This window comes from Vanellus vanellus, assembly GCF_965231255.1.
Source record: "Vanellus vanellus genome assembly, chromosome: 17".
Lineage (NCBI taxonomy): Eukaryota > Metazoa > Chordata > Aves > Charadriiformes > Charadriidae > Vanellus > Vanellus vanellus.
This window is the reverse complement of record NC_138922.1, coordinates 9,653,167-9,665,220: the sequence shown is the minus strand read 5'-3', so window position 1 is coordinate 9,665,220 and position 12,054 is coordinate 9,653,167. Positions and strand designations below refer to the sequence as shown.

Below are 12,054 nucleotides of genomic sequence, written 5' to 3'. Positions count from 1 at the left end.
AAGTAAAGACAAGGATCTTCAAGTGCCCTAAATTTGTTTAGAATATTACATCTTGCTGACTTTCGATGTTAGTTTTTCTCCTCTTTAACTTAGAGATGGATCTTCAAGTCAAGCTACTTGTCATAGTTCTAACAAAATAAACAGGGGGTTAACAGTTTCGCCATAAAAAGACTAGGATTTAGCACCCATCCAACATTTATTTCATGTTATGGTTATTTAATATTTATGAAATATTAGAAAACTTCCCCCGAAACATTAGAAATATGCTCAACATTATAAATAAGGAAATCAGCTTCTAAACCGATTGGCAGTAGTAACAAAAACGTCAACGTTTGTTGTAGAAAAAGATGCAAATTAAATAATCAGATGTCGCTGCTCATTCCTACAGAAGTCATGCAAAAACACCTGTAAGCAAGCTTTTAGCATACAGAGAAGAAAAGATGTGAGGCAGGAGACTAAATAAAGAAGCGAGACTCTACAAAAAGCACACTATATTACACTAAAAAATATTGAAGTCAACACTCCAACTGAAGTCCTGGCATGCTAATAGACTTAAGTGCATATAATTTTGTGTAGGTGTCCCAGTAAAGGCAATTAAAATGAAATCTTTGATACTTTTTTCTATTACTTTTTATCAGCATACACAAGGAAGTTCAACAGCTTTATGTTTTATATCTTCTAGAGACTTATCAGAACATACAGCTCCGGATATTATCCTGATCTTGTTCCTGAGAAATTATTTGTCATTTACGTCCACAAACAAAATATTTATCTATATTTATCAATGGAAGAATAATACCCTTCCCTCATAGAACAGATATTACTTGACACTTAAACAAAAATCTAAATTATAAACCCTGGCTGCTTACAAAAAGAAGCTGAAAATGCCTACAGCTTTTAAATTATCTTTACTGTACCTTTCCCAATTACAATCCAGAAAAATGTCGTCAGAATCTAATGCTTAAGCATACCAGTATAAGAGAGAAAGACCATCAAAACGCTCTGGTTCGTCTTCATCTCCTGGTGAGAGCAGGGACATTCTTCCGTACAGCAGCAAAGACAACGACAGAGCAACCAAAATACACTGGAGGTTTCCAATTCAGCCGGATAAAGGTTACACGCAGGACAATTTCTGCTACTAACTAAAAAAAAAACCAAACAGACAGAGCTCCAGCCGAGTGTCTGCCTACTTAATCTTCTCTGAAACCCTCTGCGTCACATGGACTAATTCACCTACCAAGGTAATGTTTACTTTTTCTCTGTTTGAAATGGCAATTAATAGCAACTTTAAAGACTGATAAACGCAAAGGAGAGAAAATTCTCTCGCATTTACTACAACTGAGATTACGCAACCTACATCTAGCAGCTGAAGGCAAATGGAATAGTTAAAATAAAATAAACTTATTTTCTTATGTTCTTCCAATAATTTATTTACATGCTCCCTCCAAACAAGGTCAAAAGCAATAACTCATGACCTTTCTAAAGCAATCTTCCCAGCAGACTGGATTATGGACATCCACACACAAAAGGGAAAGCCAACAAAGCAGACAGACTGAAAGCATTAATGAAACAAATGCCATTATGCTATTACTTTGCATTCGCAATCACGGTATTGACTTGTGTCATGCATTTACTTGGTTTTTAGTCTTCCAACAGTCAAAAAGTTACACAGAATTTGGGTTATATATTTTCTCTAGAACTGGAAGCTGATACATCTGGTATTTTGTGAAAGTAAACAAAAACGGTTTGTTTTATCATCACACTGGAAATAATGTAGTTGAAAAAGTAAAAAAAAAATATACCACTGTTCTCAGAGGTAAGGCTCTCTTCTGATGCGAGGCTTGGTCTTGCAGAGATACACATACTTGCAGAAGTTCAGAGCTTCTGACATTGGTTTGGTTAACTACTATTTTCCTCCAGGCTTGCATCAGAAGATGCACTGATATTACTCCCCCTCTTTTTAAAAAGACCTTAAAAAAGTTACAGTTTAAAATGAAAACTAAATATTCTGTGTTCGCTGATGGCTTTGTTTAAGTCGAAAGGTGAATCCTCTCTAAAGCAGGGAGTAACCCTGTGATGAGACAGCATCTGTCAGTGTCTAGAGCTGCGCAGCAGGACAGCTTGGCTATGCCAGGAGTGCATACGCTTATCTCATGCTCCTTTTTTTTTTTTAAAGTTGTAGTGACTGTGGTTTCGTTAGCACGTAATCCTTCTAGGGAGAGCGTCTTTTTGCTTATAGGCAACGTGCTGTACAGCGTTCACGTGTACAGAGGTCAGAGCCGGCCATCTACACACAGGAGGGGCAGAAGGGTAAACCCACCCCACCCCCCCATTAAGGAGCAGATCAGTGATGGAAGTGGGAACGTAAAGCAGCCTCCCGATTCCCGAAATGCGAAGAGCTCCACTGGCATCATTTGGATTGCCCACATCCATTCAGACATGAAAACTTGGCCCTTTGTAGTCTCTTCTCAATCAGTTGAACTCTGCTGCTGTTACTGCTGTTACAGTTCAATGAAAGAAAAAACATTAATATTTTAAGCATCACATCAATTAGATATGCTCTCGGCAAGGTTATAGAAGGTAAAATAGCCCTTCTCCAACAAAAGTGTTGCTGTTCTTAACACCAGTGGAATTCAATTTGTGGTATCAGTATCAGGAACGTTTGTCAAAATGAATCACTTGGACCAGTATGGCTTGTTTCCAGTGTCATGTTTTCTGCAACACACACACATTCCCCACGCCCCCCCCCCCCCCCCCCCCAGTTAAAAAGCATGACTGAAGGCTATGCATTTCCATTATTAAAAAGTGAAAGAATGATTTTTATTAAACCAGGCAAGAGAAACTTCTCAGCAATTTAAGCAGATACAAAGTAGTATTAATCTTCTTATTGCTCCCACATCTTTTTATTGGAGTTGGTAAGAAATCACTTGTTCAAACAATTGCTCCTCCATCCCTTCTTCACAGTAACCTGCGCATTGTTCAGCTTCCTGACCCCCTCCCCAAGGCTTCTATTCCTCTTCACCTTAACATTCTGCTGCTGTGCTGTTTTTAATGTTTCTAAAGGACTCATACAGAAAAACGGTATTATTGCTTCTTTTGCAAGTCCTCTGCCTTTCCAGAACATACTCAGGGGAACACAAATTACTTTTTACTTCCAGACAGATCTAGGAATACTATAACAACTTAAAACCCCATAAAACCTAATGTCAGTAAGTAAGACTTTCAAGAGATGTCATTGGTTATTTTATGCAGCAAACAAACTAACATTCATACAGCTGTAAATTATTCTATTCTGGCGACATTATTAATTATGACTCACCTCTCCCAAAGGAAGTTTTGCAATGCTTTAGCAACTGAGATGGATTACAGGATAACTTAGCATATGACAAAAAGATTTGCAGAATCTTCAGAAGCAAGATTCACGAGATCTTTTTGTTATAAACAAAACAAATGTCTTTTACAAAATCCTGTACCAGTAAATTATGCAACTGTAGCCTTTCAGGTTCACTAACCCTAAATAGTAAAAAATTCATTATGATACTAAGGATTACAGCCAAAAGAACGCTGTATCATATAGCATGAACAAACGCTTAATTCTGATCTATCCAAAACCACTAATTATTCAAAATATGTTTTGCTGATTAAGTCATAAAGATTAGAAGAAAACATATGTCATGATATGGCAATTGTTAAACATAAAAAAAAAGCCTGAGCAATGTTGTAATTACAGAGAAGCATGAATGGTTTGAGGCTAAGCCCTTGTGTAGAGAAGAAAGGTATTATTTAAAGTTTAGGTAAACCTCAATTAACATATAACAAATACATTCCTGAAGCATTGTGCATTGATACTGTCTCCCAGAAAAAAAAAAGCAGTAAGTATAGAAAATTATAGTCTTCCATCGTCATGTAGGTGAAGTGCAGTTATATGCACCTTTCATGTTCAACTCTTATGTGAAAAATTGCCTTTGGAATACAGTGATCTACTAACTACTCATCCACGATACCTGCCATATGAATCCAGCAAACCATAGCTGTTTCAAAGATGTATCTTTGTGTTACGTACCCTGTATTTCCATCAGACAAGCAGAGCGTTTGCTTCTTCAGATCCCAGTAAAAAGCACGTTAACTTTTTTCATGTTTTGTGGATTTGTTTTTAAAAAAATCAAGTTATTTATGAGGTGGCATAATTCAAAATCAATACTAAATTGTGTGACAATACTTTTGATTACTACGTGCTGGGTTCTATTGCAGAAGCATGGCAAACACGATCGTCCAGCAAGAGCTGTCTGTGCCTGTTTCTAATTATGGTTCTGATGACTGCGTTGGCATGGTTACTTGGCTGTTTGGGAAGGGTCTGGAGTTACGATTTTCAATCACAACTGAATCCAAGTTTGCCATCTAGAATCTGATCCAACTTTTAAGTGGAAAATGTTACAGTTTATAAAAGGAATATAATTATCATTATATATCGCATGGCACTGGTAAAAAAGAAGATACTTCCAAAGCACTACATATAAAACTTCAAAGGCATGCAGACAGAGTAGTCTGAAGAAGTAATGTATTGTAATACATAAACTCCGTACGGTGTCTTATGTTACAGGAGTTAGCCTGTATGTACAGGGTAGTAATTTGCGATATACCTTACAAGTACATTTTCATAGCTGCAGACGCATTAAAGAATTCCTGTGTGCAGTTTTATCTCTACAGAACCAGTCCAAACCAAGTGCTGATTAACTTCATGAAAAGATTAAGAGCTATTTCTTCCCTTTATGTGTAAATTCACTGGTGTTGGTATTAGCTTTTCTAAGACCTTGCCTCAGACTTTCAATATCAAAGTTTTCTTTAAGACTTCATCAAAACAAGCTCCTACTAATGAAACTGCAAGAATTTTCATATTACAATCCAGTAATTGTTGTATTCCTGTGTAGGGGGGGGAAAAAGTACTTACTTTTCATCTGGATTTGTTAGGGGATCCATACTGGACATCTTCTTAGGTGCACTATTTTAATAAAAGTTCAAAATGAAGAATTCTGACACATGAAGCACTGGCTCGTAACCAAGATAAAAATTGCTGTAAAAAAGGAGAAACCTCTTTTTGAAATTTACAGGGCTATGTTTATGTTCAGACACTGACAACAATTCTTATTTATTACTGACTGGCTGAAATCAAACAGGAAAGGAGAATTTTCATGAAAAAACAGATACACTTCATTGGTGAAAACAGTAAGCAGTTAACAACTCAGACTTCGCTGTATATTGTACCATCCTAATTTCCTCTTGATTTATGAGGTAGGAATCAGGGTACACCTGAACGCCCTATGATTAAAACCTTCTAAAAAATTAAGTAACTGAGATTAAAATTACAGGATAAAGTCATATAATTGCTAAAGACAAAAACAATCTCATTTTTTTCCAGCAAAGATTACTTGGGGAGGGAATGTTGTTTTGAACACGATAAGGTGTTTTGTGTGTCTTGTTTTCTCACTTTTTTTTAACTTACTGTTTAGTGTTCAGTGCCTATGGAAACCTCACATGAAGCATGTAAGACATAGGCCAAAATGTATGCAAAATGGAGTTATTTATCACCGATGTAGCAAAAAAAACAGTCATTCACATTGTATTTTTATTAGCACATGCAACAGGTTGACAAGAAATACAATCCTAAATGTACTGAGCTACAATCATTCGAAAAATTACTGCAAAAGCACTAATGCAAAAATATGTTTGTGTCAGTAGCAAACCTTCCTGACCTCATGAGCTGCAGGGCTAAACCTTCACATGGCCACGAACCAGAAAAGGAATTACTCGTAAGAGATGGTACAAGGAACTCTGTGAGCAATGCACAGGCAAAGGTGCCCACAGGTGCTAGTGGTACCAGTGACACACTACAAACCAGGGCTAAAATAAAGTAGGCTCCCTGGGTGTGCCGTGTCAGCTCCCACAAAAACACACTGACCAATTCCTGCAGGTATATGCTTCTGCATGGACCAAAAAAAAAAAAAAAAAAAAAAAGAAAAAAGAAGAAAGTAGTTATATTTACTTTGGAATACCACAAATTCTCCCCTGTGGTAAACGTTTCCAGATCACTCAGTAAAGGATCAAAATGAATACCATCTAAATACAGGGAGAACATCATAATATTGCTTCACTCCGGGCTTTATCGTTCTGTTTTTCAGCACACCTATAGGGACAACGCGGCAGCCCTGGGAGCTGCCAAAGCCCCTGCGTGACGGGCGGTACGGGACTCAGCCCGAGAGCGCAGCAGCGCTCCAAAGCGACACATTCAAACGTCGCTACAGCAGTTTGCTGCGGCGCGCGGGCCCAGAGATGGCATTTGTGAGTGTGCCTGACCCTGCCTGTCCTGAAGTTACTGCTGTTCACACAAACGGTGCTCGGTCGCTCTGCCTCGCGTCAGTATTTGTGCCTACACAAAACCAGACGCGTACACAAAGAGAGGCAAATAAACATGAAGCAAAGCACCGCTGGAAAACATAACCATCGGTGCCGGTGTCCACAAGACGGAGAGCTGCAGGAGGACAAAGGGATGGAGTCCCCTACTCTCTGTTAAACCGCCGCACCGCACCGTGTGCCGCCCACAGCAGCACAGCGCTGAGGAGGAGGATGGGGGGCACGAAGGCGCACGGCCGCGCCCGCAGCCACCAGCCAGGGAGGTCCCCGCGTCCGCCCCCCCGCCCCGCTGCCCGCCCTGACCCCGCCGCGGTGCTTACAGCGGATAATCGCCCCCCCCTCTCTCTCTCTCGGGTAACCCGCTCCTGGCGGACTCCTGGGCGGCCACGCTGCCGTCCAGCGCCAGCCCGCCCCGCCTCGGCTCGGCCAACGCCGGCGGGACGCGGGGCGGCGCGGGGGCCCGGCGTCGTCGTCCCCGGGAGAGCCCCGAGGGTGCGAAAACCCGCCGACCTCAAGGGCTGCGACAGTTACCTCGATACGCGCACTACTGCCCGCGCGGTCCAGCTGGGGAGGGAGAGGCAACCGGCGGGAACCCCCCGCGCCTCAGCGCCGCTCTGAGGGGTGAGCGACGGGCGACCCCTCAGCAGCAGCGCTCCCTCCCCTCAGCGGCGCGGCGCGGCCCGCCCCGCTCCCCGAGCCCCACCGCCTCCCCGCAAAGGCGGCGCAGGGCGGCCGCCCCTCACGCCGACAAACGGCCGCCGGGAGCGGCCGGGCAGCCGCCACCGCCCGCCGCGGGGCGGAGCGGAGAGAGGGGAGCGCGGACTCACCCCGCCGCCGCCGCCGCCTCTCGCGAGAACAGCCGCGCCCCGCCCGGCGCCGGCAGCGGCATGGGGCTGTGCGGGCGGGGCTGGGCGCGCTGCGGGGCCCTGCGGCTGCCCGGGGGGCCGGGGCCGCTCTGGGCCCTGGCGCTGGGCCGGACCCTTCCCCGGCCGGGCCCCACCGGCGGGTGGCCGGAGGGGAAGGCTCGGTACGGGCTCTGGGCGGCGGGCGGGCGGGTGGCGGCCCCTCAAGGGGCCCGCGGGTTGCGGAGTTCCAACCCCTTCACCCGCAGGCAAGAGGAGGAATGGCGGCGCCGGAACCGGTCGGCGCTGGCCTACATCGCCGCCGCCGCCGTGGGCATGGTGGGCATGTCCTACGCGGCCGTGCCGCTCTACCGCCTCTACTGCCAGGTACGCGGGAGCCCCGCGGCTCCGCGCCGCCCGCGGAGGTGGAGGAGGGGGGAGGCGGCGGAAGGGCCGGCGCGGGTCACTCACCGCCCTTCCTCTCTGTCAGGCGACGGGCCTGGGCGGAACGACGAGCGCGGGCCACAGCGCGGAGCAGATCGAGAGGATGGAGCCGGTGAGAGACCGGGTCATCAGGGTGACCTTCAACGCGGACGTGCATTCCAGCATCCAGTGGAACTTCAAGCCGCAGCAGAGCGAAATCTACGTGAGTGACGGCTTCGCGCTCAGCCTGGCGCAGAGCCGCTCCCGCCGGGCGGGGGGAGCCTCAGGCTTTGCCTCACACCTTCATGTCCCGCGGGGTCCGCCCGCGGGGATCCATCTGTCCGCACACGCCTGGGCCCCGATGCGGGGACACACACAGCCCGTGCGGTGGGGCCCCGGTGGTCCGGGGTGCCCCTGCTGTGCTGACACCCAGAATTTTATTTTTGGAGCCGGATGGGAAGGCAGCGCTGGTGTCGCTTTCTATCAGACGGCAGAACTGCCATTGCCTCTTGCGTTGTAGTTAAAGTGTAGTTGCTCCCCTACTATCCCATCAAGCTACCAAAAAGGATTGCTATCAAAGTGTATTTATATATACCTGTGGGTATCCCTAGTACCTTCTCGTCTTGCCCCTATTGCTGTTGGACTGTTTCCATATTTAAAAACCCAAAGACTTTAATCTAAGTTTACTATTTTAAATTACTTCTTAATAAAAACTCACACACATGCAAAAAAAAACAAAACAACCACAAAACCCACACACAAAAAACCCCGCAAAAAGACCCCATAACTTCTTAACTGGTTTCTGAGTCCAGTATTGAAAGAATGGTAACTTCAAAAATGAAAAGTACACCATATATAAATCTGCATATTTAAAAAAGCTCTGTATGCTTCTAAACTGCTGAGAATAATAGAAGTCTCGGTGGTAAACTGGGTAAAATTAAAAATGCACACATATAACGTTATTAATGCTTTTAATTTTGAATAAGGGTGAATTGTCTATAAGCAAAATACTTGTGAAGTAGTGAAGTAACCAGCTTGAAACAATGAAAAAGAAAATGAACTAATTCTAGCTGAAGTCTAAAGAACTCTGAGGGGTGGAAGGCTGCAGTGGCTTTAAAATCACCGTGCAATTACTTTATACAGGTGGTACCAGGAGAGACCGCACTGGCATTTTATAAAGCAAAAAATCCTACTGACAAACCAATAATTGGAATCTCTACCTACAACGTAATACCCTTTGAAGCAGGACAGTATTTCAATAAAATACAAGTAAGTGCGAGCAACAGAAAGATTACTTTTTCCTTTACATGAATGAGAATTGTTACCCATAAATTATCTTTTTCTCATTTTAATCCTGAATACTATTCTTTGCATGCCAGCATTTTAAGAAAATGCCTTGATTTTTACAAATGACAGTGCAACAGTTCATTCTTAGCCTAACTGTCTTCATAACAAGCTGCAGTACTGTCTAGAGTGGCTCCCAAATATATGATATTTATTAGTAGAGACATTGAGGGCAGATGGTAACGATGTGAGCAAACCTGGCCAATTTGCACTTTACCTCCTGTAACACAACAGGAACAGAATTGCTGTATTGCTGTCTTGTTGCTCATATGGTTGATCTTTCCCAGGATTTTAGGGGTGTACTGGGAATGAGAGTTGGTTTTAAAAGGCGAAGCTTTCTGTCATGTTGGCAGACAAAGTTTACCATAGCTATTGTCTAATTGGTTGGGTTTTTTTCCTCCCTCATGCAGTGCTTTTGTTTTGAAGAACAGCGGCTAAATCCTCAAGAGGAAGTGGACATGCCTGTCTTTTTCTACATTGATCCAGAATTTGTAGAGGATCCTAAAATGGCTAAAGTTGATTTGATCACCCTCTCTTACACCTTTTTTGAAGCAAAGGAAGGACAGAAGTTACCACTTCCTGGATATCAGTAACGGGCAATCTCTAGCCAGTTTTACTACTGCAACGTGACTACCAGTTTTGAACCATTTTTCGATGGAAGGAAAAACTGCAGGAGTACTGTGCTATATGAAATGATATTATTAAACTACCATGGGCACATGCTGCTGTTATGAAAGGATTTATTTCCTTTTTTTTTTTTTTTTTTTTTACAAAGATTTTGTAGTTGTAATATTATTTCTTAGGGATAGTATTTCTTCATCAGACAATAGAAAGGAACACACTGTTCCTGGAAGAGAGAGGGTTTTCTTAAGCCATCTTTTTATACGATACATGTTACCTGATTGAGGCAAATTATACTGTAAGGCAAATTTTTAAACTCAAGTGTAAATTGAGATCTTAAATACAGAGGAACAAATCAGTTTAGTAAGCATCTAAAATTGCATTGCTGGCTCTGAAGAATAACTCAGAAGTAAGTTACTTTATAAAAAGGTAAACCCAAGTAATCAGTTCATGAAATCTCAAAACTAAACAAAGTTAGACGGTATTGCTATGTAACTTTCCCGTGGCACAAGAGGATAAGATGATTCAGAAGATGATGCACCCTCTCAAATTATTACTGAATCAGTAGTTCATTTGGTAAGAGCAGACTGCTCTAAAACTGTTATCATTTGAATGAGGAACAGTAATTTAAATGTAAGCTCGTCACATGTGTGGTTTCCATTTAGAAATACCATCTTCAAATTTCCATGTTGTGTTCAACTCATTTACAGTATCTGTACTGCTAATGACTGCCCTTCGACTCCGCAGAGGGCTGTACGCCGCGCTCCTCTACACAGAGACAAGGCAGGCTTATGTATGAAGGGCTTTGAAGGGAAAGGCAGTACATAAATAACTGCTCTAAATTGCAGGCTAAATTAATGGCATAGGAGTCTCCTCAGAAACCAAAAGGAAATCAACCCGGCGCAGAGGTTAAGTCGGACAAAACCTGCCCAGCAGCATATCAGCTGTTCAGAGGTACTCCTAGGTACTCTGTTTACCACCAGAACACGTAAGCATATATGTATGTAACTTCTCATCATTAGCTTTGGGGTAGGGATAATAATGCTTTATCATAGCTCTGGAAATGAGGAGTGAGTTGCAGAGCACGTTTAAGTGGCCTGCTCATTTTCAGACAGGAATAAATCTCAGCTCAGTATCTCATCTGCTAGGCCTGTTCTTTCTACCCCTTTTCAGCAGATGAGATCTAACAAAGTCAAACTAATGTTGGTGTGTTTGGACTTTAAAAAGGTAATAGGTAGATCAGAAATAACTTCCGGTTACTTTAGTCTCAATTATGTTTGCATACAATAATTTAAAAAGTGCTCTTTTGAAAAATAAATGGATGCTACCTTTAAAAATCATTATTGTACCAATTCTATGTGTTGTTTAAATAGATTCTGGATGACATTGATGTCAGGTCTTCACTGTGTATTTATTAAAGTTTTAAAACTTTACATTCTTTCACCTCTCTAATTCATTTTATGTACCAGAACACATGGACCCCACACAAGTGAAACACATCTGTATGAAGACAGTAGCAAGCTTTATAATCTCTAATTCCAGATATGCTTCAGAAAAAAAAAAAAACAACTCAAACCCAAAAAAACCCCACACACCAAGACAAATCTTTGAATCCAGGCTCGGAAAAAAAAAATAATTCTTACCTGGGCTGTCTCTAGTCCATTATATTTTCGAAAGTTGAACTGATTATGACAGTTCTCCACACATTGCTTTATTCGGGCCGCATGCTCCAGAAGAAAAGGAATATCCCCCTGGCAAGTGCGAGTTTCATAAAAATGTGGGTTTTCCTCCTGAGTTTGAAAGCCCAAGTTTGCACCGATACTGAGCACATTCCAACTATAAACCAGGCTCTCTAACCTCAGTAATTAGCCAGTTCCCTTTCATCTATCCGTGACCATTTTGCTTCTTTAACATGGAAAAGTTCAGTTAGCAATCATCCATTATGGATTACCATACTGAAATAGCATATTTTAATTTGTTACACTTCAGCGTGCTAGGGGTTTACCAATGCAACTAAGCTGCAGGGAAAAATCAATCCACCTCAAATCCTATTTCCCACAGTTTTCTCAGGCTGCTGGCCAGAGCCTTGCAAATATTATAAAAAAAATAATAATAAAGCAGCTTACCTTTTCACCTCTGTGTACAAAACCCCCAAGCTTCTTCAAGGGTGTGTTTTTGATAGAAGTAAGGTGTTCTAATGGTCCTAACAACAGACTGCAAAATTGGAACACCACGGATTCACACTAAAATACTTCCAATACTATCTACATTCAGTATTTCATGGAATACACGTGTCATCTGGTAAAAACTCAGACATGATGGGGGTTAACCTCTCAGTAAGCATTTGCTTTTATTTGGAATTTTATGCTACAAAAATTGCAAAACCGACTGAGAACTTCTTATGTTAACAGTTAAC

The 12,054-nt window shown here is 42.7% G+C and overlaps 2 protein-coding genes across 2 annotated transcripts in view; one reads left to right on the top strand and one right to left on the bottom strand.

The window, feature by feature from the left end:
* Positions 1-4,986, bottom strand: part of STXBP4 (syntaxin binding protein 4) — a gene marked incomplete at both ends in the record, with an annotated part of 78,530 nt that extends 73,544 nt beyond the window's left edge. The window contains one exon of the mRNA XM_082492247.1: positions 4,949-4,986. Coding sequence (XP_082348373.1) covers positions 4,949-4,986 — 38 coding nt within the window. The remainder of the gene's footprint in view (positions 1-4,948) is intronic.
* Positions 4,987-7,295: 2,309 nt separating this feature from the next.
* COX11 (cytochrome c oxidase copper chaperone COX11) lies at positions 7,296-11,249 on the top strand (the record flags this gene model as incomplete). Its single annotated transcript, XM_082492271.1, has 4 exons — positions 7,296-7,637; positions 7,741-7,896; positions 8,817-8,942; positions 9,428-11,249. 4 exons carry the CDS (start codon positions 7,296-7,298, stop codon positions 9,608-9,610), a joined length of 807 nt encoding a protein of 268 aa, XP_082348397.1. The 3' UTR covers positions 9,611-11,249.
* Positions 11,250-12,054: the final 805 nt, after the last annotated feature.